Source organism: Suillus plorans, assembly GCF_016647745.1.
Source record: "Suillus plorans strain S12 chromosome Unknown HD556scaffold_55, whole genome shotgun sequence".
Lineage (NCBI taxonomy): Eukaryota > Fungi > Basidiomycota > Agaricomycetes > Boletales > Suillaceae > Suillus > Suillus plorans.
The window spans coordinates 93,664-117,490 of record NW_024537439.1 but is presented as its reverse complement, the minus strand read 5'-3'; the positions used below and the strand labels follow the sequence as shown (position 1 = coordinate 117,490).

At 47.9% G+C, this 23,827-nt stretch overlaps 12 protein-coding genes across 12 annotated transcripts; 6 read left to right on the top strand and 6 right to left on the bottom strand.

Moving 5' to 3' along the window:
- HD556DRAFT_759188 (uncharacterized protein) lies at nt 1-1,263 on the bottom strand. Its single transcript, XM_041311530.1, has 2 exons — nt 498-1,263; nt 1-450 (listed from the first exon to the last, which is right to left on the bottom strand). Exons 1-2 carry the CDS (start codon nt 1,158-1,160, stop codon nt 325-327), a joined length of 789 nt encoding a protein of 262 aa, XP_041156852.1. The 5' UTR covers nt 1,161-1,263; the 3' UTR covers nt 1-324.
- Nucleotides 1,264-1,323: 60 nt separating this feature from the next.
- On the bottom strand, nt 1,324-2,417 carry HD556DRAFT_758765 (uncharacterized protein). The gene has a single exon (XM_041311526.1). The coding sequence runs from the start codon at nt 2,249-2,251 to the stop codon at nt 1,571-1,573; it is 681 nt and encodes a 226-aa protein (XP_041156851.1). The 5' UTR covers nt 2,252-2,417; the 3' UTR covers nt 1,324-1,570.
- A 390-nt stretch (nt 2,418-2,807) lies between these two features.
- On the top strand, nt 2,808-4,619 carry HD556DRAFT_1492060 (AB-hydrolase YheT; the record flags this gene model as incomplete). Its single annotated transcript, XM_041308811.1, has 7 exons — nt 2,808-2,977; nt 3,030-3,062; nt 3,114-3,196; nt 3,254-3,355; nt 3,415-3,620; nt 3,676-3,704; nt 3,752-4,619. 7 exons carry the CDS (start codon nt 2,808-2,810, stop codon nt 4,380-4,382), a joined length of 1,254 nt encoding a protein of 417 aa, XP_041156850.1. The 3' UTR covers nt 4,383-4,619.
- HD556DRAFT_758403 (RWD-domain-containing protein) lies at nt 4,403-5,534 on the bottom strand. Its single transcript, XM_041311523.1, has 7 exons — nt 5,435-5,534; nt 5,351-5,384; nt 5,232-5,297; nt 5,047-5,177; nt 4,864-4,998; nt 4,642-4,816; nt 4,403-4,590 (listed from the first exon to the last, which is right to left on the bottom strand). Exons 1-7 carry the CDS (start codon nt 5,465-5,467, stop codon nt 4,424-4,426), a joined length of 741 nt encoding a protein of 246 aa, XP_041156849.1. The 5' UTR covers nt 5,468-5,534; the 3' UTR covers nt 4,403-4,423.
- Nucleotides 5,498-5,995, top strand: HD556DRAFT_758468 (uncharacterized protein). The gene has a single exon (XM_041311524.1). It carries the CDS (start codon nt 5,598-5,600, stop codon nt 5,919-5,921), a length of 324 nt encoding a protein of 107 aa, XP_041156848.1. The 5' UTR covers nt 5,498-5,597; the 3' UTR covers nt 5,922-5,995.
- Nucleotides 5,996-7,171: 1,176 nt separating this feature from the next.
- Nucleotides 7,172-7,547, top strand: HD556DRAFT_1433556 (uncharacterized protein; the record flags this gene model as incomplete). The annotated part of the gene is made up of 3 exons (XM_041305236.1): nt 7,172-7,183; nt 7,241-7,355; nt 7,405-7,547. The coding sequence occupies 3 exons, from the start codon at nt 7,172-7,174 to the stop codon at nt 7,545-7,547; spliced, it is 270 nt and encodes an 89-aa protein (XP_041156847.1).
- A 434-nt stretch (nt 7,548-7,981) lies between these two features.
- On the top strand, nt 7,982-9,304 carry HD556DRAFT_1492050 (uncharacterized protein; the record flags this gene model as incomplete). The annotated part of the gene is made up of 5 exons (XM_041308810.1): nt 7,982-8,165; nt 8,214-8,352; nt 8,400-8,775; nt 8,828-8,912; nt 8,966-9,304. 5 exons carry the CDS (start codon nt 7,982-7,984, stop codon nt 9,193-9,195), a joined length of 1,014 nt encoding a protein of 337 aa, XP_041156846.1. The 3' UTR covers nt 9,196-9,304.
- Nucleotides 9,305-9,562: 258 nt separating this feature from the next.
- On the bottom strand, nt 9,563-10,962 carry HD556DRAFT_1433555 (cyclin-like protein; the record flags this gene model as incomplete). The annotated part of the gene is made up of 7 exons (XM_041305235.1): nt 9,563-9,796; nt 9,850-9,926; nt 9,983-10,221; nt 10,279-10,448; nt 10,497-10,628; nt 10,678-10,759; nt 10,820-10,962. 7 exons carry the CDS (start codon nt 10,960-10,962, stop codon nt 9,563-9,565), a joined length of 1,077 nt encoding a protein of 358 aa, XP_041156845.1.
- Nucleotides 10,963-13,448: 2,486 nt separating this feature from the next.
- Nucleotides 13,449-15,098, bottom strand: HD556DRAFT_758100 (uncharacterized protein). The gene is made up of 8 exons (XM_041311522.1): nt 14,907-15,098; nt 14,794-14,851; nt 14,602-14,741; nt 14,434-14,553; nt 14,275-14,381; nt 14,001-14,213; nt 13,729-13,944; nt 13,449-13,680 (listed from the first exon to the last, which is right to left on the bottom strand). Exons 1-8 carry the CDS (start codon nt 15,009-15,011, stop codon nt 13,590-13,592), a joined length of 1,050 nt encoding a protein of 349 aa, XP_041156844.1. The 5' UTR covers nt 15,012-15,098; the 3' UTR covers nt 13,449-13,589.
- A 666-nt stretch (nt 15,099-15,764) lies between these two features.
- Nucleotides 15,765-17,200, top strand: HD556DRAFT_1296400 (uncharacterized protein). The gene is made up of 2 exons (XM_041299434.1): nt 15,765-16,119; nt 16,178-17,200. The coding sequence occupies exons 1-2, from the start codon at nt 16,112-16,114 to the stop codon at nt 16,830-16,832; spliced, it is 663 nt and encodes a 220-aa protein (XP_041156843.1). The 5' UTR covers nt 15,765-16,111; the 3' UTR covers nt 16,833-17,200.
- A 630-nt stretch (nt 17,201-17,830) lies between these two features.
- Nucleotides 17,831-19,683, top strand: HD556DRAFT_1243275 (methionine aminopeptidase; the record flags this gene model as incomplete). The annotated part of the gene is made up of 12 exons (XM_041298356.1): nt 17,831-17,916; nt 17,968-18,119; nt 18,263-18,388; nt 18,466-18,554; nt 18,604-18,755; nt 18,806-18,879; nt 18,928-18,948; nt 19,003-19,150; nt 19,201-19,339; nt 19,392-19,409; nt 19,475-19,578; nt 19,632-19,683. The coding sequence occupies 12 exons, from the start codon at nt 17,831-17,833 to the stop codon at nt 19,681-19,683; spliced, it is 1,161 nt and encodes a 386-aa protein (XP_041156842.1).
- Nucleotides 19,684-20,909: 1,226 nt separating this feature from the next.
- Nucleotides 20,910-23,571, bottom strand: HD556DRAFT_1433551 (uncharacterized protein; the record flags this gene model as incomplete). The annotated part of the gene is given in 12 exon segments (XM_041305234.1): nt 20,910-20,950; nt 20,974-21,253; nt 21,303-21,396; nt 21,416-21,419; nt 21,465-21,613; nt 21,674-21,920; nt 21,981-22,137; nt 22,190-22,381; nt 22,434-22,747; nt 22,806-23,195; nt 23,244-23,370; nt 23,425-23,571. The coding sequence occupies 12 exon segments, from the start codon at nt 23,569-23,571 to the stop codon at nt 20,910-20,912; spliced, it is 2,142 nt and encodes a 713-aa protein (XP_041156841.1).
- Nucleotides 23,572-23,827: the final 256 nt, after the last annotated feature.

Below are 23,827 nucleotides of genomic sequence, written 5' to 3'. Positions count from 1 at the left end.
CGTCACACGTGACTTATGCAACCTCACCATTTCACCATCACTTTCACTTTCAAAGGTTGCACACAAAGCTACTCAAAGGCGTTTCTCATCCAACCTGCATGATACGGTGCCCTCAATTTCTAAGGATACAGGACAAGACAAACACAGTCCAGCAAACATAATACAGGGTACATGGGCCACGCCACTAAAACGTTGCTACGGGCGGGATCACGAAATGATGCTGCATGCTGGATTTACAATCTACGGATCTATGCGAGAGGATGCAAATGGACGTCTTGAATTACACGTATGATGGCAGTCCTTTGTCTAGGCCGAGGGCTTTCGTCAAGATAGTGCCCCCACCTGCATCGCGGTGGTCTGTCGTTCAGCAGAAGAATTTCGACGGGTAGATGTGATCGATGTTGCACGATAATCTGCATCACGTGAGCTACCCTGAGGATTTTGTTTCAGCTACACCTGTATTAACATTTCCTGTCCAGACCGATGACGCCACCCACCAGTTGTTTTTCTTTGGCAAGCAGTTCAAATGTTCGCGTCTGCATAGCCAAGGACGATTTCATTGCCTCCAGCAAACCTCTATAGTCAACGTTTTCCTCCTTTACAGGAACCGCTGTTGGCGTAGATGATTCCACCCGACGACGTTTTGAATCTGGTGATCGCGACCATGCCTTGGACCCATGTTCAGCACCTGCTGCTCCATTCTCTCCATCGTCGTCGGCTGAAGTATTCTTCAACTCCAATAGCTCGTCCAGCTCCCCCCAGGATTGGTGCCGTGCCTTCCGTTTGAGCAAGAGCGGACTGTAAGATCGAAAATATGACTGCAGAGCCACATCCGTTTCTGTGTGCAACAATGCAATGGCGCGCTCCAAGTTGATATCTGTCGTTTTGACAATGTTCGTCACAATATTTGAGAGCAGGCTCTCCCACAGAGAATCTAGTTCTCTAACGCGGGTTGCCACACGCTCTTTGGATTTCGCGTGACTTGTTATAACGGCTGCCAAAGCAGGAGTCACCGCCATCGCAGTAGACGGCGCAGCTTTGGAAAGCTCGGTAGACAACTCCGTAAATGCCTTTAATTTGTCTTCTTCCTTGTCAAGCTGACATGAATCTTGAACCAGTCGGCTGCACAGCCTGTTGCTTTTTAGTCTTCCCGTATGCATCAATCACAGGGGGTCTCTTACTTTGCAAGACGACTAGAGAACTCGCTGATGACGTCGATGGACCTCTTGTTATCGTCTCTCGATTGAAAAGACAGATTTCCTGGCGTCATCTGAGAAGCATCTAGACGGTCTTTTCCGTGGCGACTGCCGCTCTCAGGATTGTCACCTGATTCCATAACTGAAGGCCGGATTGCATGCTGATATCCTTCAGATTAGATCTTGTCGTCCGTAGAGCCGATATGGAGTACTGACCCCCTCGGTTCTCTTAGATCGCTTTGAAGAATGTAATGCCCTCTCTTCGTCAGCCCTCTCCCGGGAAGACCTTCGGAAATCCCTGGAGTGATCGCGCTCGCGCACATAACGCTCCCATGAATCGAAGTCCCTATCACGGCGGTCACGCTGAATAGGTTTTACTTCGCGGTCGCGACCGCGCTCTCTATCGAGCTCCCCATGATTTCGCCTGAACAAGTCAGATTGTGGCACGAGTGGCGATGAACGAGGGCCTCGTTGTAAAGGACTTGTCGATGACGCTTTTGGCTTGTGTTTCGGTTTGGTCTTGGATTTTTCGCATTTGGTATCATTATAAGCAGACTTTTCGGGGTTGACGCGGCCTTTATCCCATTGAAGATCAGATGGGTGAATAAACCTGCAGATCGCCAAGTTAGGACGTGTACATGCCGAGATGGATAGCATGACGCGTACCGACAACGACTCCCTTGGTTGCAGAATGGCTTTATACCTTTACCATGCTCGTCAAAATACTGTGAACACAGCGGGCAAACCGGTGGACGCGTCTGACGCGTCAGCGGAAGATCGATCAAGATTGAACTTGGGAGAGGTACGTACACGACAGCGCATTGTCTTATAGAGCGACATGATATTGGTACAAGGGTACCTATTGACAGTAAGAGAAAGGTGTGTCGTGGCGGTTGAGAATAGGTGCAGAATAATAGAAAGAAAGGCGGGGAGGTTAGCTTTATAGTGTGGGCCTCGTCCAGGGGGTGTGACGGAGCGCGTGACTCGTCCGAAGCTTGAGCTTTGCGAGCTTCTTCGATGCTTCCGTTGCAACTCGCCGCCAGACATATGGGCATCCGATCCCCAATGATATCCACGACAGGAGGATCTGTTGAGTTGGCGACCCCGTATTAGTATCATGTTCAACATTCCCTGCCTGGTGCATATAGCTAGATCAGTTATCTTGCCATCCGACTACTGGTACACGGCTAAAGCATCTAAAGATTAGTTTTGTTGGTTTCACGCTGTTGGGAAATCATGATCGATATCGCAAAGATATATGTCCATACAGTAGCGCGCGTGTTGATCCCCCTGCACGAGGACTTGAGTTGTAAAGGCGCCGGCTTCTCACATGACAATCGACTGGCTCCGGTTTCATCGCCTCGACTTTACAGATTTCCGTCTTGTCTAGTCTTGTCTGTCCTTACCCTGCAAGCGACGCTCGCTCTGCTCCCACCACATCGTCTTATATTCTCGCATTCTCTCGCTGCCTAATATGAGTTCATTTTTCAACTGGTGGAGTGCACGCTATACCACGGAAGTACGATATCCAAAAGAATCTACTCTGATAGTCACAAAAGAACAACATTCGAACACAACCAGTGTTTTTCTACGCGATTTTGTGGAGCGACGATGCCCATCACTCTATTCGGAGTTCCGTCCCGTATGGTGGTTGCCCAAGTACGCCAAAATATTATTATTATTGAGTTTACAGGTCGTTCATGCCAACTCAGCGGCCATATGCAGACTCTCTATTGCGTCCTCGGAGATTTTTCAGCCAGAGATAAGGTGGTGTATAAACGGTGATGGTGTTCATACGAATGTTCGACAATGGACTCTAATACAATAAGTTAGGACCCTGCTCCGCCTGCTCGACGGCGGAACCCTGTAAGTTCATTTCCGGTGTCTGTTTTCGTTGATATGCTTCATATCAACTAGGGGTTTGGACTTCACGCCGTCGGATGACAGCCATTTGCCACCCGACACTCCAATCATCGTCGTCCTGCATGGGCTCACAGGAGGTATGAAGACTTCTACGCGATAAACAGCTGGAATCTAATCATCCAAAACTTCTCAAGGTTCATACGAATCGTACGTGAGAGCTATTCTCTCTCCCGGGTGCGTGCCGGTCCACCAGGGCGGACTCGGATATCGTGCAGTCGTGGTTAATTTCCGCGGATGTCAGTTCCCATTCTGAATGGACCCACAAACATTGTCATGGATGTTGATTGTCCCGCAGGCGCAGGTGTCCCGGTCACGAGCCCACAACTCTACTCCGCCGGCCATACAGATGATCTCCGTCAAGCTTTATTCTACATATCTCATCGATACCCAGAAGCACCTTTATTGGGACTATCTTTCTCTCTTGGAGCGAACGTTATGACACGGTATGTCGCAGAGGAAGGTGAACGTAGCCGTTTGAAATCAGCATGTGTTCTCGGATGTGTACGTGCTTCGCAGGTTTAAGCTTGAACGGTGACAATTTCATTTATCAAGGAAGCCCTGGAATTTAGCGGCGAATTCTTCCAAGTATGTCCAACTTCTTTCTTACGGATCCGTTTACTGACACCGGCCAGGCTCTTGACGACGTATATTGGACGTCATGTTTACTCGAAAGGCATGGGCCGGAATTTGGTTAATCTTCTGAAGCGGCATGTTAGCACGTTTGCATCCGATCATGAGGTCGCTAAAGCTGCCGCTGTGACTATGGCCCTCACTAAACCCACGATCGATATGTTTGACGAACACTTCACGAGAATTGGTGGTGGTTCTTCGCCTCCTTGGCCCTTCGCATCAGCATCTGATTATTATGAATATTCATCAAGCCACAATGTGCTTAACAAGATAAAAATCCCACTTTTAGCCATCAACGCTGCAGATGACCCTGTGGTTCAGGATGTGCCAATGGATGTGGAAGGTAATGGGTGGGCAATCATGGCCCTGACACCCTGCGGTGGGCATCTTGGATGGTTTGAATCAGGCGAGGTATGGGGAGAGATCAGGCGATGGATCAAGGGCCCGGTGTTTGAATGGCTGCGTGCAACAGGAGAAGACTTTGTTCGTTCGCCTCCACGTTGGCGACCATTGCATGAAGAGGGCGGCTTTATCAAGGAGGTTGGCATCGATAGACTGGGGTGCAAAGAACTAGAAGGAAGCGATATCATTATGGGTACAGAGGGAGAGGCCGGGTTGCTGGCTGGGTTGTAATTTAAAAGAAACAGATATACTGTCAGATTTCTTATTTTATTCTAATCACTATCGCTAAAATGCACTCCATCGCCATCGTCATCGTCATCTTCATGTGCGCGCAGCTGGCTCCTGTCATACTGGCTAATATCAACAGAAACGGCGCCTTCTTCCACGAAACTGTCATCATCGTGCTCCAAGTTCTTGTTCTTCTCAAACAATTGACGACCTGATCAAAAATTAGAAGGATGTCGTCAAAATACACTGAACTCCGAATTACCAGTAGGTCGAGTTGCTGCACGTTTCCATTCTTCCCTTTCTTTCGGCGAGAGTGCGCGCAGCTTTTCTTCTTCGTCTTTCGTCTTCTTTTGCGTCATCTCGCGGGTAAATTTAATCTTCCATGCCTTAAACGACTCCACTGTAACTGGGGTTCCGCGAGTCCTCGCTTCTTCCGCCTGGTAATGTGAACTCCTTGTTGTCCAAATAACACGCTCGACTTTACCTCAATTGCCAGGCGTTCCTTTTCTGTTTCCTCAGCCATGAGTTGATCTGCCCTTTTACGAACGAGGGACGTCATCTGTTCTCTAAGATGAGAGACAATAGTGAATGTCATGGCCATGCCAACATTCTCTTCGCCCTATCGATCACCATGAGATCCGTCATAACATCATAAAACATCACCCACAACTTCCGTAAGACTGTCTAGTAGTGCTTCGTGTTCAGTGTCTTCGAGTTCACCCTCGATCGCTACCAACGTCAGGTGAGGCAGGCTGTCAGGGTATTCATCGGGGTAATGGACGGATAGCTGTAGTTTGACTGTTCACAAGGTTTCAGGACTATGTAATAGTGAGGTTTGACGACAAATCTTACAGGGGTGGTCGTTATCTATCGCTTCATCAGGCTCGACATCGATCTGGATCTCCCTGTCCGAAACAACTTGGTAAGGGTCTTAGTGAACTGATTTGTAGTCAAGATCGGTAAGGACGAACTGGACAGCTCTGTAGGGTATATGGATTCAAGTACCTAAACATGCATTGAGCATAACGTAAAGCTCTGCAACAATAGGAATAGACCTCAAACTCCTCCGTAAGAACCTCTGCGGACATCGTTGTGTTCAGGAAATCGTCCGATTGCCGACCATTAAGGTTTTTGACCAAATATGGACAATGGTGAAAAGAGTCCGAAAAGCGTCAAGCTTTCAAACGTTTCGTTGGATCCGACCCTTCTACAGCGGCTATGTCCTGGCTACGAGGAGTAACATCTGCAGTACTGAGCAGTACTGCAAGAGGAGTGTTCTCTCAAAGACCTAAGTTACCGGCTCGAATGCTCTCCAACGTCCGTCACCCACCCGCTATGCTCGATAGAACCAAAAATCAGGACCGTGTTTGGACGCAGGCTATCTGGGATACTATAGACCGCACAGCAGGAACAGCTCAAAAACAGAACCCACCAACCCCAGATGAATTATGGGCTGAACGGAGTCGGAGTGCAACTTTCAACCCTCCAGCTGATCCGTACACGGGTTGGTTCTCTAGCACTCTAGGTCGTGTTCTCGGCTGATCTCGACCCGTCCAGGTAGAAGAGTATTTGTAAACGGAGACTTGGGTGAAGCATTTAGGAGGTTACAAACGCGTCTCAGACGGAATCGTGTAATGCAGGAGGTGTCGCGGCAAAGACGACATGAAAAGAAGGGCGTAAAGCGGAGACGCTTAAGCAGTGAAAGGTGGAGAAGAATGTTTGCCAACGAGGTATTCATTTTTTTTTGGCCATGCTCTCTCAGGGTTGTGCTTATGCTTGTGTAGGTGCGAAAGAAAGTGCAACTTGTTAGCACTATACGTCGTCGTGGAGCCTACTAAGACATCAATGCATTCTCTTGTCCTTGCGATCAGTGTCCCCGGTGTCTTCATATATATTTCTCTGGCGGACTCTTTCCCCGCGGGACGTTGACGTGCAAAATTACATACCTTGCCAACCTGTTTTTGGTATTATAATGATTCTTCTTTCATCAAACAAAGGCCGAAGCCGACGTTCGGTGCGTGGCGATTTGTGAAGTACCAAATTCTCGCCGTTTCTCGCCCTTAGTGTTCTAGGTCTAGAATCTCGACCTCGTTTTGCCCACTCCTCTATCAGTATACATAACTAATCTGGGAACAGGTATAATCAATCTAATAGTCCGAGTGACGAGCCTCCTAGTACCAGCCCTTTTCAGCTCTTCCATCTAGGGGGAATACTCCCCGGGGATGCATTCTTGTCCGACTAGTGCCGTCGCGGGACACGAGGCCGCCCCTTCCGACCTCATGGCTGCCACGACGAGCGATTAAGTCAGAATCTATTGGTCCCTCGTGCCGTGTGCTGATATCCTGAATCAAGACACGACTAGCACGCCTTCCGTACTTCATTGCGAATCGGTTCGGTACCGTTCAATAGAAACTTGCCGGCTCCTGGGACTAGGTATGTGGCGTGACCACATCGCTGCTGTGAATTGGGGCCCATTTGGAGTAAATGCAGTAGAATGCGTGTAAGGGTGATCGGAATGCTCGGCGACCCTACGGCCGGCGGTTGCGCACTCACTTTGAAAGGTAAAAAGGCTGCCTAGCGGCCTCTCGATATTCTCTTGGATTTCACGACGCATGTTGCTGCAGGACGGAACGCGATTCCCACGCGACATAGGATGATGTACGAGTTTTCTGTACATAAGAAGCTCGCACCTAATGACCAGACGTCAATTCAATAGCACAATCATCTACCGCGACTACTACTAAAAAGCTCCTACTCAAGCTCCTACTCATCCCCAACATTCCGCGACGGAGATGTGTCACAATGTTCGTCGGTGCTCTGATGTTGACCCGGTCCCCGGATTGACCTGCTTCTTTCCATAGATCATTGATGGTCGATACCACACCGAATGTAGCCACTTCATTGCCATGTCGACAAAGTTCCAGGACTGCCTGCGACCAAATTGTCTCTTCAGTTCAAGACATATCCATCTTATAGGTGTGCCTCTCGACTGTTTCCCATTTGCAATGTATTGACTTGTTCAAAGCATGCAAGTCACAATCTTGCATACGACTAATGGCCCTGCCCACCAAGAATCCTATTCGCATAAGCCCTTCAAAATGCGGCGACTGTGTCTTAAAGACCAGAGATGAAGTAATGCCAATGGTCCGAGTTTCCGGGATGCGATAGTGGGGTTACAGTTTAGTCCCTGACAACATAGATATACCATAAAACCGCTGCCCTAATGCTGACGGCGCTAGCCCGTATTTAACTTACTAATTACTGGAAGGTTCAATATTTTGCGATAATGTAATCATGCTTTTCGTGTTCTCCGGCTTAATAATAACCACGTGTCCCACGGTAACACCACTAGTGAGATGATCATGCCAAACTCGTCACAATTGACGTTGTTGTTCTCGGTCTGCAGACTCTGCACCTTGTACTTTTTGTCTAATCCAACTCTGGCCGCGTACAATGACTATCGAACATCTATATAGGGCACACGGGAAGGTCCAGACCAACTATATAGTTTGATACCTAAGAGCCGACTCCCCGCTCGTCCTGTTCATCGCTTGTTCTGTGCATGTGTTCTGTGACTCGTTCACAGTTAAAACTTTACGCTTATGGCTTGGAGAGCTCCTGATAATCTGAGATTCTACATGCAGGAAGCGCGCCTCGTGTCCATTAATTGGAACTCATCTCAGCCCAGCGTTGACGCCGCTTTACATGCTCTTCCCCGCCGATACAGGAAACTAAGAGCAATCCATCCACTTCGGCTCGCGCTTTTCAACCAATATTGTCAAGACTGTACGAATTCTCATGCTACGGCTTTTCCGGGTCTAAAATTGATTTTAGGGACGGAGGATTTTGTTCCGTGCGTGTCGCTCGGTGAAGAAGACGAGGATAAAGAAACGGGCGAACGCTTCACGGTGCCTTGCCCACCTTTCTATCAAGTTCCGTCTATCAGTCTGGCCCGGGCTGATAGCCTCAAGCGGTAATAATCATAAGCTTGACTTTCTGCCGTTCTAATTGTACTCGAAGATTGTTCACGTGGATAGATCTTCTCCCGCTCGAAACCGTGCGACGAGCCGTGCATCTCCTCTACCCTGAGACAAAAGCTTGGTCTTTTGCTTCTGACGCAGATGATCCGGATCACACCATCTTCAAATGTATAACATGGTCCCAACTAGTGGACCATGACGATGAGCGGCATTGCCGGAATGCCATGAGCATCTTCATTCAGCCCCCTTGGGTCCTCTCTGGCCGTGATCTTGACCTATTTTGCAAACGTCAATCAGTATGGACGGCTAACACTTTCGAAGCGTTCGCTGCTAACGTATGTCGCCAGTTCTTCGGATCATCCTCGACCCCGTGGCACGAACGTCCTACTACAGCCCATGAAAGGCTATGGTACAAGGTGAGACGCCGCCGTTCATCCCAATGAGTCACGTACTCACGCCACCCACCAGCTATGGGATTGCTGTATCACTAGAAGCTGCCCATGGTTTGTCGTAAGCACTTACACGCATTGGGTCTTTGGAGTATTCTCGAACGGTGAGCTGGATTTAGTCGCCTACCTGTGTTTTCCGCTGAGCCTCGGCATTCAGGGTGGACTGCAGCGTTTGTCTCCCCAGTGTATAGCCATGACTCTCACGACCCATCTGTTTTACAACTCCTGCTATTCTGGCTTTGTTCAGCAATGGGGCTTCCTGGAGGTTGGGTGGTCCCAGAAGTTCGAATTGAACCAGCTTATCCTAGTCATCATCTCACAGCCTCAGCCTCCGATCTCGCCGTCACTGATAAGTCGATATTTACCCTCTGGGATGGAGATGACTAGATCCGCGCCATTCGATTCTATTTGATTGAAGCAGGTTGCGCATGCGCGCTCACTATTATTGTAGGTCTACCGATCTGTTGTTTCCCTTCCAGTTTGAGAAGGTTACGCCGAGTGCTTCGTTTTCATCTCAGCCCAGCCACGACGATAACTATCCTCTAGTACTCCCGATCAGTTAAAAACAACCAAGGCACCTACAGGATTTTCAGAGATCTGGTGATTGTAATTCAATGTAACGCATCCCAAAAATAGATGAACAGTAAATCACTATCAGTTAGAATTCCCGATAAGTATGTCTCCCACAAAAAGACTTCGCGTGAACGTTACGCCAGAAATTCTTTTGCGAGGCCGTGAGGTAGCTGTAATCATTCTAGCTAAGATCCAAGCGGCCTATTATTTTCTTTGTTGATTCTAGGATGGCTCTTTCCGGCTGTTCAGCAACGTGCAATGGTGTCTTGGCGGGCGTATTACCCCCGTATGATGAAATTGGCGTTCTGTTACTGGTGCCTGCGGGGGGGAAAGATGCCGATTGCGATAATAGCTGTGGAACCTGAGAGAAAGGTTCATAAAGAGTTGGGCGTAGGGAACTTGTGGGAGGGGAAATCTGTGAACCCTATTCAGACCGTGCAGGGTCAAAACTACAGTGGGTCATCAAACCATGGTTAAAGGCGCTACATGAGGCGCGTTCTGCATGTCTTGAGCTGAATAATATTCAAGCAGTATGCTCAAGGCGTCTAAGACGTACCAGAATTTCTCAGTTACGATTGGTAGCCAGTTCCGATCGACCTACCTGAGACCTTGGCTATGTCATCTTCTGTGAACCCGTAATATTCAACTGCGAAGCGAGAAGCATCAGGTGAAGCGGGTTTATGAGAAGGAGGTGTCGGAAGGGATGCTGAAGGCGGAGATGCGGAGATTCGGGCATCCAGGGACGCTGAATGAGGCCCATCAACAGCTCGCTGCGCCAGAACGTAGCAAGTACATGCGATGATACGAGGAGGGAATAAGATGCATAATGGTGTCCGATAACTGGCACATGAATTGAGACAAGGATTCGCCTCTGTAAGTTTGGGACGACTAACTTACGAATCATGGGCAATACTCCACGCGTAATCGTGAACTCGAGAGTCTTCCTGGTAGGCATCGAAAAGATCGATTAACTCGGCGTGAGGGCTCGGGGCTACGAAATCAAAGCAAAGCGCCTCGAGGAGGACTTCTTCTGTGAGAAGAATAACGTTTTGTAGTTGATCGACTTCCTGAGGATAGATGAGCTCAGTTGGAGCAAACAAAAACATGTTACATGCTGGGCTTTCGCTGTGTATGAGGGAGACATCTTTCCCTGTAATTTTAGCCTGACACACTCTTGCGACGTCGCGAAGTTTGCGTCCGCACTCCTCCGTCTTTGTTGCAAGGAATATACAGGAAGCTGCTACGTCCTAGAAGGAACGTCGTCCGCATTATCTAGGAATTGTGAGATAAGAATACCTGTCTGTGATAATCTTCCATGGAATGTCTCATAAAAAAGCGGTGAAACCAGGTCGCGGCTGTGAACATGGCGGAAGTGGGCCTGCGGAATCAAACGGACGTGAAAAGAAGATCAAGAGGCAGTAATTGACAAAGGGCTAACAGTCCAAGGGAAGAACCGAGACGGAACAAAAATTCGACGCCCCTAGATCGATCATACAACTCCTTCGCGACGGTGTATGATGATGTGACAACAGTCGGGGTCAGCTGGAGAGCTGATATCGGAAATACCCACTGAGATTGCATGATATGATGTTGTCTTCCAAAGGAGAGGCAGGAAGGAAGCAAAGAAGTGACTTTGCAAGGTTCGCCACGATTCGATTGCCTAAAGATCACGTAAAGCTGTGCAAGTTCTAAGATGGGCCCCCCCTAGCGCTGTTTCGTTCACTGCCTCCGAGTCGAGACTCTGTGTAAACTTGTTATTGTTCTTAAATCTCGCGTGAAGTAGGTGAAAGCATGCTGATCACCCGAGAAGTGAAAAAAAGACTGTTCTATTCACAATTTAGTTCGGTAGCCTGGTATTGTATTAGTTTTATTCCGTCTCCGTGACACAGGTTAACAAATCCCGCGTTCGGGGACAATCAGAATTACAGCAAAGCAGATTCTCAAGTCAGATGAGTTCTTTCCCAAGTTTACAGCCGCGGATATGCAGATGGCATCCCTCACCGTACACAGCGAGGTGTGCCTCGTGCCTTCTTTCAATAATTGGCCTGGTCATTCATTCCTCCAAGTAACTTGGAAATCAACGATTCCCCCCTTGCTTCACCATTAATTTTCCTTATTTCCGCTTACTTCGCCACTAATTGCACTTGGCTTGCTTGACATGTAGAATTACTAGAAGCATTTAGTATGACTTTGTCAAAAGCGTACTTGTGACGTGCCTGTCGCACGCTTTCTGATTCCGTTGACTCTTTAGCTTGTAATTCCTGAACTTTAACTAATCCCCATCAACTGGCGGTACTACTCACTGTGGGGATTATTATCCTTGTCCTCGCCGCCTACATGAGCAAACGGTTACCAAATAATTACAACAGTGGCCGAAGTCGCTCCATGGTCGCCTTGGCCGACTTCCCATCCGTTCCTATGCGATGGCAAACACCACCGCGACTTGCCTGTCAAGATGATCAACAAAATATATCTTCATAAATCACTACAACAATCATCAAGATCCGTCAAAAAAACATATAGTGGAAATTGCAAGGAAATGTCATATATCCATCGATCTCTCCGCACCGCTATTCTAATCACCGATCATCGATGCATCTTCATCGCCATCGCCCACAGATACCGACATAACAGTTACTCCCAACACCTCCCTGGACCTATCTACTGTACAGCTTCTACTGCCTCTGGATGTCAAACCTTATCTGCTTTTCCCTGCCTGCGTGCAGGTTGGACAAAACGAATCGATGAGACGGTCTGCAACATGGTCGTCAGCATTGAATACGACATGCCCCCATAGCCTTCAAGCCTCACTAAATTGTTGGGGGAACTGCCGACTATGACGTATCAAACGATCTAGTCAGCTTTCCGACCCTTGCAAACAAGCACCACGAGGACCCACTATTGCCAGCATGTTGTCGTGCACGAAGGCGGCACGCAAGTACTTGGATGAGATGAGCTAAATTTGCAATAACGATCATCACATCGGATCTAGAGGCGTGTGAGCAGTATGTTTTCAATGTTCAGGTCTGTAGCTGACCATTTCATCGGCCTGAATAGCGTCAGTCACGGCAGAGGCATCGAACCGAATATGCTCACCAAGTCGAAAACATGGCCGCAATGGCTGTATGTATTACGAACTCTGAATAGAAGACAAGGACCAGAGTAAGCAATGACACAGATCATAGGTCAGGCATTGACTGACCTTCGCCAGTGACACATGGAGGAAGTTGGAGAACGGAGAGTGGACTTGGGGTTGTTGGACCAAATTCCTGCCTCTTATAAGCCCCACGACAAATCAAGCGAAAATTCGAGAATAGATGGCGCAGATCTCGTCGGGGGATCAGTGATTTCGCATCGGACCGTTCGAACAGATCTGTAGCCAGCTAGTTGCAGCGTCAACGTGTGGCACGAAGGAACCATCTGATGCTCCTCGGAACAACAAATTTGGCTCCACCGGTCAGGCTGGAATATACATATCAGGATAGCCAGTAGAGACATTTGGTCCCGTTTATCTAGCGAATGGGTTTGCTAAAAAGCTAAAAACCCAAATGAGTCTCCACAGCGGCGACAGCCGAACTTCATCTAACGAAGAGGTGTTTCTGCCCGAGTTCGAGGATCAAACACATCAAGCTGCATCAGGCGTACACTCACTCGTTGTCGGGACGGCATCCCGAATATCTTACATCACCGTCCGGGAAGCATTAAAATCTTTTATTGTATTTTTGAGTCGCGATTCAATTGGAAGATGCTGATAGGCTGAGAGTTTTCGTTCTACTCCATTCTCCTGATAATTTTCAAAAGAATTTGGGCAGTCTTCGGAACTCCTCTGGAAGATTTAGGCAGCTGCTCCCGAATATTTCGCCCCAGTCTCGCGCTCATATCGCGACCTGTCACATTATAATTCCCGAAAATACTCACCTTTATCATCCAGAATCAGACTGATGGCCCCGAAGTATTGGCTGGGTCTCTCCCGCAGGATTACGCATGTTTCATCTCAAGGGCGGCCGCCAATGCGGTTAAACGCCAGAAGAATATGACGCTCCTCCTCTTGATTAACCTTGCACCACAGAGAAGTTCCGCATACACGCATGGTGATCTGCAACTGATCTTGAAAGTGATCAAGGCTAATTGTAAACTCTATCGTGCCTATCGGCGGATGAAGGCGAAGTTTGGTGATGAGGGATTGGAGGGATAAACGGACAATTTTGTTATCCTGCAAACATCCCCACAACATATTGGCTGACCCCTTCAGGAGTCAAGCTGCCAACATCGGAGAATACCAGCGTAATCAGGTCCGGCCTTGTATTCATCCATCAGAACGTGTCATGGCATCATTAATTCTCCCACCTAGTATAGTCCACTCCAGGGTTGCATGCAATTTGTTCTGGCGTCATTTGTCGTATACAACCGGCATTAGTGGACTTTTCATGTAAGGATTTGATCCCGCCCGCGGTCGGCGGGGACGTAACATTGCCTCCCGAAGACAACGGGAAAGACAGAATATTGGATGTGTGCGTTGGCAGGTCATACTGCGATAGCGGGAATAGACGATGAAATTTGTAACTGTTTTTCAGGATCCATATGAGCTCCGGAGCAGTGCATTGTGATACTGAAATTACCTCTCAGCGAGGGCATAAAAAGGGATATTCGCGGCTTGTGCGATGATTGCGATCTGGTTACTGCCAACGGCATTGATCAGGCCGCCACTTTCTACGACAGCTTCTGATCCCACTAGAACGAAGTCTACCTTGTCCATGACATATGATACCGCCGAATCCAGTACCACCGTGCAGGGTATACCGGCGGCTGTAAGTTCTTCGTAGGTTCGTAGGCTTTCAATAAGAACATCAGTCTTCTTTGGAGATACCAAAGTTACAGAGTACAAGTGCGAACCCTAAGCCGCGAGGCCGTGCTTCTGTCACGTAGACCGATATTCTCTTTCTCTCGTGGGCACGGAGCAGGGTCTTCATCACGACTCTCGAATAGGAATGAGTCAGGATCTTCCCGTTGACATGAGGGATCATACAACGAGGAAGCACGTGGAAAACATACCACTGAGTCATCTTTGATGAATCCCAGCGCAAGGCTGGCAATTTTATCACGATAAGTGAGGGCCTCAGCAGCATATTTTTGGCCTTGTCTAACAAGCTCTAGTTTCAAATCAGAGAAGCTCTTTTGTACTTGTCAGTTTGAGAAGGAAGATAGGCGGGCTGTACTGACTGCGGAGTCATGCGGGAGCAATGTGACAAACGCGATAAATAATTCGCACCCAGCGTTCAAACTGATCGGATTGGAAGTCGAGGCCTTCAAAGCTCCTGCACCTTCGTTTAGAGCTTTCACTAGCTCAAGCATTGTCCCAGCTAGTATCTTCTGGGTCAAAGTGACACTGTAGGAAGGAACATGGCGGAATACCATCGGATGTCTCGATCAACTTGCTCAAGGCTAGAATTGCAGCCAGTGGAGGCGATAGCTGGTTTTGTTATAAGCATTACAAAAAAAAAGATAATATAAGAAGAAAGTTGCACCTCTTCATTCTTCAGGAATGAAACGTAAGTTTCGCAGATATCGAAAGAAACCACAGGGAATGCAGAGGCTGATGTATTTGCATCCGTAGTTGCAAGATCCGGCATGACAAAGGGAGTAATTTGAAGGTACTGGGAGAGGTATGTTCCTTCAACTTGTTCGTTCCTTACAGAGATGATGATAGCATGACTCCCAGATCACGTGAGACCAGGAACATAACTTAGCGTATGGGCGCTTGCGACTATAATGTCGGTGAAACTAACTTGGTGCTTGTACGAGAAATTACTGTAGATGTTGAGCACTGAAAGCTACTGCGCAGACTAACTCCAAGAGGTTTTATTTAAAAGATAGATACAACAAGCTTGAGTAGTTGACATCCATGCAATGCGTTATTATCACCCTGTCACAAGTTGAAGGGAACACATATGGTCGTAACTAGTCGGAACTGTGACAGGTGGGATATCTGACCCTGCCGTGAACAGCCTCCTGGTGTTTGACAATGTGACACCAGAATTACTTGGCTCCCGCGCTTGCGAAACCATTTAGCCAGACTAGTGCGGGAATGCTGGACATCACATTTAGTCCTCTTTGTCACTAGCTTTGGGTAGTCTTTGTCCTTCTAGCTTTGTGTCCGTTGCTATGCAAGTAGCTGTCATTTCAAGTCTATCCATGACCTGTAATACATGGTTAACGTTCTGCTCACATCACGTCGGGGAAAGTGTTTTAGAAGAGGATCAACGCATTCTCGTAAACCAATATATCAGTGCAATATCGGCGTGCAATAAAGGTGGAAACTACTATCGAAGGTAATTTTGGTGCTGACCCTGTGATAAATTTCATACTGAATTATTCAATTTAGGAATGAATTATAGATGAATTAAAATAATTAAGGCTGAATTTGGAGATAAAAAGGAGTTAGCTGGAGACGAAAAAACGTGTTTCGTTCTCTGGACATGTCGGGTCGCAATCGCTACGAAAGGCCAATTATAGTGGCGGGACCCACGCCCGCCAGCGCACCCTTCAAAAAGCCGGTAACGCCATGCGTTTATAGTACCCTTGTGCCCTCAAAAGCCAGGTTCACTATCTTTCTCCTCGAGGTCACATATCTTGCCCTGCATCTGCCTTACTTTCTCTTTATCAATACATATCCTTGCTCCTGGTAAAGGGCAGGCCTCTCTTTGTCCCGAACAATTTGACTTGTCTTACAATGGACAAGTACGTTTCTTTTACCTATAAATTTATTCAAGAGGCTCACGGAACTCAATCAACCCAGTAACACTACCCCCAACATGCAGACACCACCATCATCGACTGCTCAAGTTCACTTTTCCAGCGATGTCCGCAACATGGATAACTGGGCTCGCCGTACAGGCATCCCGTTGACCACAGCGGAGGCTTTAGGCACTACTTATGCTCGTGCTCATAAATGGTTGACGTCGTTAAAAGCCCAGCTAATTCAGCACCACGGGTGGCAGGACGCCGAAGCTGCCGTCGATACTCGTATGCTCTTCACCGTAGAAGCGCCTTCCCCATGGCGCTCCCCCAATGGGCTCCCTTTGAGCCCCAAGTTACGGCTTCAACTCCCCACACACGCATCCTCTTTCTTTTCTCCAGAGCGACGCGTTCAGTGGCAAATGGTGTTCCATAGTGACATCTTTGCCACTCAGCGACTTATCGTCCAACCCATCACCGACATCCTGAATCTTATTCAATGCCTACTCACCGGCGTTGTGACCCTTGTGTACGAGGAGCAACTACCTCAGGGCACCTATACCACCACCCGGGGCCTCCCGTCGGTGCAGTGGATAACCAATAACCAGGCCGCCCTCCTTGAAATCTTTGGGCATGCCCATTTCAAGCAGCTCTGGAAGGCTGCCAACGACAGAACGACGTCGTTCAAAGTTGACTTTGAACCTCGGCGCCGTTGATCGTGGAGTGGCACAAAAGCCCTTACCCTGGGGGCCAAGGCTCACGTGCAGCAAGCGCCTTTATGCATTCTTTCGAGCGCTATCTCCATCCTTTCATTTCCCCACTTGTGATCCGCTTTGCTACCTGATTTGTGCTTGTGCCCTTCGCCGCATTGTTGTGATATAATGCTCTCTTTACGCGTCTTCGGCATAATTTTTATATCTCCACATAGACCACCTCGTATATTGTTAATTCGCTTTATTCTGAATCATCTTATACACACCTATCATCGATCACATTTAATACCCGCCATCATATCGTTACAATCGAATACTTAGCATCACCACTGCCCGCCTAATGTTACAATGCGAATGCTCACCTCGATCATCTTTCGCGCCCATACTGACAAAGGCTTGTCAAATAAGACCCAGTGTGGTGCTCCCCTTGACCCAGCCAAGGTGATATTGTCAGCAAGGGACAGGAATGACTCAGGTTACTAGTATAGAACAGGCTATGCATGTTGTACTTGTACGCCAGCCTTCTGTTTCGTGGGGGTCACCGATCTGATGGCGTCGGACGGTCCTGCGCCAATTATGCCAAGTGTTAGTGTCAGGTCATTCCGATCTTGAGAAAGAGCGTTAGCGAATAGACGGACATCATCATCAGGCTCTACGTGATAGGGGAGCCCTTGGAAGGTTTAGCGCCTTCAAAAAACACGTTGAAGGGTCGCACCAACGGCAAGATCAGAGGCACGTTGGGAACGTGAGGCAGACGGAGCTTTGGACAGTCATGTCCTTGTGATATGCTTGAATTAGCATATCACGGCATAATTGTATAACATATGTGGGATGACAGAACTTAGCGTCACCGATGAAAAAAAAATGTATGAACGTCATCAAACCCGCGTCGCGTCGGAAAAATCCGCGTCACGTGTATCTCAAGTTACTTCCTGTGGTCGCTCGGTCATCACTACAAAATTTTATCTCATTGTATCTACCGTTCTACCTGACAAGGGAAGATGAGTTCAGCCACGGTACTCTGTCAGAGCTCCAATTGTCCACATGGAAACCCGCCATCACGGCTCGAATGCCCCACGTGCAATAAGTATGTCACACACCATGTTGCATCCTGCTGTCAGCGCTGAACTTCGTCGAGGCTGGGTATTCGTGGTTCTTTTTTCTGCGGACAGGAGTGCTTCAAAGGCAACTGTGAGTCGATCACGATATCAATCTGTGTGGAAGCATTGAAACGCCACACTTTTGACAGGGGTAAGTACGATGTAAACCCAGGCACCGCTCGCACCTCATGTACTTTTAATTCCCTCCACATCTACCAGAAAACCCACAAAATCATCCACGATCTTGTACGTTCCCCGGCTACTGCAGCTAATCCATCACAAGGTCCGTCGATAGAGATATTCGCCAGTCGCGAGTCAGCTGATGTGATACAGACGGCACTTACCATCCTTTCGCAAACTTCGATTTCACGGGTACTCTAAGACCCGTATACCCCCTCTCTCCAAAGCGTGAAGTTCCGGAACATATTCCACGTCCTGACTACGCAACACACGAAGATGGTAGGATCTTGCGCCTTCTCAGCAACGTAGCATGCAATTTGAACATGACAATAACCAATTTCCACTCCCACCTACAGGAGTACCGACCACAGAGTTAAAGCGAGCGGGCCAACCCCCACGTTTATTGAACTCGGAGGAAATTGAGAAGATGAAGTTTGCGTGCAGGGTAAGGCTTCGGTTATGATGAACCTGACATCATACTCATTTTTCTCAAGCTTGGCCGAGAAGTGCTGGATATTGCAGCAGCGATGGTACGGCCAGGTGTGACTACTGATGAGATAGATGCTGTCGTTCACCAAGCTACGATCGACCGTAACGCATATCCGTCACCCTTAAACTATCGTAATTTCCCGAAATCCCTCTGCACGTAAGATTGTCTCAAGCTTGTCTTCTGATTTGTCCTTGATATTGCATCAGCTCCATCAATGAAATTATATGTCATGGCATCCCTGATCGCAGGAAATTGCAAGAAGGTGACATCATCAATCTCGGTGCGTTCCGCTATGCTATCTGTTGGGTATGTTCTAATGTTCTAACAGACATATCACTCTACTACGATGGTAAGTGGAAACAATGTGTTTTTATTTTATCCCATGTTTGAAGGTGAAGGTCAGGATTTCATGCCGACTTGAATGCCACATACCCCGTCGGTGAGATAGACGAAGACTCTAAGAAATTGATTCAAACCACTCGACAATGTCTCGATGAGGCGATTAAGATATGCAAACCGGGTGCATTGTTCCGTGACATCGGCAAAGTTATGTTAGTTTTTCCCTTCGGTACCGTTTAACTCACGCTTACGTTGATCCTAGCGAGCCGATTGCACGTGCTAACGGATGTGCTGTCGTACGGACGTACACAGGTCACGGCATTAATGACTTATTCCACGGGGCGCCTAATATTCCACACTACGCAAAGAACAAAGCAATTGGTACCATGAAACCAGGAATGGTAAGGCAGCTAGCGACGAAATTTTTTTAGCTACTAACTTCATCGAATCTAGTGCTTTACAATAGAGCCGGTAAGCTGCCTCATGCTCACTCTATTTGCTCCCCGGAGCCGAACCTCATGTACGGTTGCAATAAGATGATCAATCTAGGTTCCCATTGGGACACACACCATTGGCCCGACAACTGGACTGCTACCACAGTGGATGGGAAACGTAGCGCTCAATTTGAAGAAACCTTACTGTGAGCGTTACATGAAACCAACTTATCTGAAACATTGCTCATCGATGTTTCAGTATCACAGAGACTGGTGTAGAAGTTTTGACTGCGGGGAGCACGGATTTGTAGTAACAACTTGTCATTATCATTGCTTACATTCAAGGATAGATATACTTACATGTTCTGGTCAGTTTTCTTCCGTCACACTCCGCCCCAAAATATTCCCTTCAGCGGCAAGGCACATCGAAGCATCGAGATCGACTGAATGAAATCGGACATTTATGGATGTGACATGTGTACCCTTATCTTTCCTCGTTTCCCCTTATGCAAAAATATCGTTTCGTCTTTCAATATCCCCGCAATTACATCCGCTGACACTGACCCTTGGTAATAGTGGAAAGGGCGGAGAACACGTTCGTGGTGTGGGTATCTCCTCACATTCCTTACTTTCCCACCTCCACCTACAAGATCTATCACCCTTGTCAATCCACTGAGCGCCTGTCTATATGTCGGACAATGACACTGACACTGAACCCTATCTTTTCGTCGAGAAATGTGGTTCAACCCGAGGGAACCCGATATACGTGATCACAAAGTACATCCCGTCAGTTGGTGTACTCGAATGAAATAATCGTGCGCAAGGGCTGATTGAGATATTCCAGCGCTATGAATGGCTATTCGAGTAGGACGGTGGGCCACACTTTCATTTCTTTCTTTTAGCGACGCCATTGTAATGTGCATTTTTAGAGGGAAATTAGATGTATGGATTTAGGTGGCGAAGCTCTCGGTTCATACAAGGCTCGCCAAGGAGGCTGTACACACATACAGGTGGGTGACGTTGACAGCCGTCGCAAGGTTATCTCAATTTTCCATCATCACATGTCCCAGTTTTTCAACCACGCTGAATACCTCAAGTGCGTCTTTCCATTGCCAACACTGATGAAGCTCAATTTATTTGTTTTTGCTACAGTTGTACTGGGTGCGGCATGGAGTTCTCCAAAGTAATGCTTCGCCAAAACGCCTACATCGAGATCAAAGGCCTCCCTTCCTAATTCCCCCGACGCTCGGTCACCGTTCTCTCATCTGCTATGTTCGCTATCCTCGTTGCTCTGGAACAGATACGTATATGAACAGCTATACCTGGAATAGGCTTCCAATACGCTTTGGCAATCGCAATGTAATACTTCACACATAACATGCAATTTGGACAGTCCTCTACCATAGTCACATTATCGAGAAGTTAAGCACTCGAGGATTATCTGCTTGCTTCTTTGTTCAAGCTCGTCGTCACATCTTCAAATGTCTCTTGCCGATCTGCGGACCCAATACGCTCGACCGGAACGAGGGCAGATAAGCTATGCTTTCGTCGCCGTGAGCCCTGTCGCATATGCAGAGACTGGGAGCCATCAAGAGGGATACCGCTTGAACTCGAAGAAGCGCTTGGCTGAGTAGTAGCGGTCATCCGAAGTCGCTGGAGATCTGCGTATGATCCCTGCCGACTTCGCACCTTGTGTCTCGAAGCATCCTCATATGCGGATATATAGCTGACGGCATGGTCATAATCTCCATGGTCTTCGCCATCTGAGAGGTCAGGTGTCGCCGGTCTGCTGCTGTCCTGAGTTGGTGTGCTTCCTCCCCACGCACTGGATCCACATTTAGCGCTACGGCTCCATCCGAAAAGCCGCTCATCGATCCATGTCTGTGCAGCGGTCATGAGGGTGCGACCATAGAAACCTGTGAATACTCACCATGGGATGAATCAGCAAATTTCCTTGAGCATCAACTTGCCCCACGCTACTCTTTCGCCGCCACATCCCGGGATTACCCGTTGAAGGAGGTGCGCTCGCAGGGACCAGAATACGGAACTGATCAGGTGGTCAACACTAGGCATCAATCAGGTTGCCATGTACTTGCCTGATCGAAATCATCATAAATCTTTGGGCCAAACTCATTTATGACATCGGCAACTTCATTAGATAGTCGAACCCTCATGGCTTTCACTTTGTCGAAGGACCGCTGTTGACCGGGGATCAACGCCACTATCAAGGGCCGCAAAGATCTATACGGAAATCGAACTGCGTCAGTGCATAATTTAGGAGCGGGTCGTCTAAAACCTCACTTCAGTACGTCCATACCAGCCTCGCCAAACTTCAGGGCAGCGTAATTCATGAACGGCAAAGCCAAAATCACCAGAAAGGGAGTCCATATCCTCGTGGCTAGAGAAGCGTTGGCTTTCACGGCGACTATTGTCGCAACTACAGCATAGAAAGCATACATGACTGGAGCGATACCAAGCGAAATGAGAATCTTCCACGTTGCGAGCACATCGCGACCGGCCACTTTGACTACTGATGCAGCCAGTGCCTCTGAAGGGAAATTGGTGGTTTGAGTAATTAATCAGATACATAATAAGTGTAGATGCATACCTTTAGCTTTTTGACGTGAAATAATTGATGCCAAGATAAACATGGGCCCATTAAGTATGACTCCTGGCAAAGCTAACGACGTCCAGATTATCAGGAGCACGAGGCGATAGACAAGTAAGCCAAGCGTTTTCCAGCTCGCCTTCTGTGCTCGTGGGACCTTGTGGAAAACGTGAGTTGGTGCACAAAATGGGGGTCGCCAGTAGACGTACTTGGTGATCACGAATTCCCAGATCACGAATCAAACGATTGTACTTCAAAACGTCTGTCCTAAGTTTCTGTACCCGGGGCTCATCTTTGAAGTGTGTGTAGCCTTTCAAAAAGCGCCTATTCAGTTCGACTACTTGTCCCAATGTGAGATATTGCCCCGGTGTCTTGTATAACCGGCGGACGGCTTGAATAAGCTGCATCGGCTTCAGTTCTTGCTTACTCAAGTAAATGACGCCAGGGACGCACCATAAGTGTGTCATAATCTGGAGCACGAATCGTCACTGTCTTCAGCCCATCATAGATAAGGTCCAAGAACTTCGCCACGGCTTCACGCTTTTTGTTACCACCTTCTTTAAACATCTCAACTAGCTCAGCAGGTACATCGAGAGCAGTTCCGAATTCCACAACAGCACGAGAACGGAAGCGATGGGCATGGAAATATGATAGACCAACAGGTACAATCTTCACTTGCACAGTTGGATCATTGGCCATAGCACCTAACGCCATGATGGAGACACCAGCTTTGAGAGGGAGTAGATCTGTTCTGTCGTGACTTCCACCTAAGGGGTCAACAATGTAACGAAACGCTGCAATGAAATTACTGAGTAGTGGGCTTGCCTTCGGGAAATATGCCAATGCACCCTCCTTCCTTTAATTTCTGATATACACCACGATACATTTCTTGCTGGTTGATGAATGGCAGAACCTTGAACGCTAAACCCTTATTCCCATTTTCTCCACCTGCAGCAATTGCCTCCCGAATGCGAGTTGTTCCTTTGCCACTGTCCCCTCCAAATTCTTTCTTGACGCGCAACTCCGTATCTGAAATGACTTCGACGACCTCGGCAACCGCTGAGTTGACTGACTTTGGAAGCATGATTTGCATTTTCGGGGTAAACTCAGTTTTGAACTTAGTACCTTCCCCGAGGACTAAACAAGGATCATCCGGAGAGAGGTATACTAATCCAGTTCCTGGTTTGGCCTCGTCTGAAGCTCGAGAAACAGGGACTGTACAAAAGTCAGTAAGGAGTGGGAAATATGACGCAATGAACGTACTACTATCCATGAGGCGGGCAAAAAACCCTACTGCCTTCCGTTGCAGACTCTTAGCAGCAGTTAAAAACTGGACATGGCGGTGTGTCTCGCGATAAACCTCTAAGGTGAGAAGGAGAGGGTCAAGGAACTACATAGAGGAACGGTCAGCGGAGTTTGCCAAAGATGAATAATAACAATTCACTTGATTGGAATGAGGAGCGCCGACAAAAATGAGGGGGCCCTTATGAGGAATGTTAAAGGCACCCCGAGGTCGTATCTCTCTGAAGAATATCTGCGTGACAATGCGCCAAAATAACAGCGCAGCTTCATACGTGATTGCTGAAGGCATTAAGAATAGGCTTTATGAAAGTTAGTTAGTGACTAGTTGTGCAATGTATGATGGTATAAAGAGAAAGGCGTAGTCTTGGCGTTCGTCGCGCTTCAGGGGATTAATATTAAGCTGAGTACTAGTGGGGCTCAATTTTTGGGGTGTCACAACATGTGCAAATAGAATCGTCCACGTAGCTATGGCCACTACTATTACTTCAGTTATTCGTCATGAATGATGCATCTGATGACGTGCTCATGATATCGATATTGTGCAC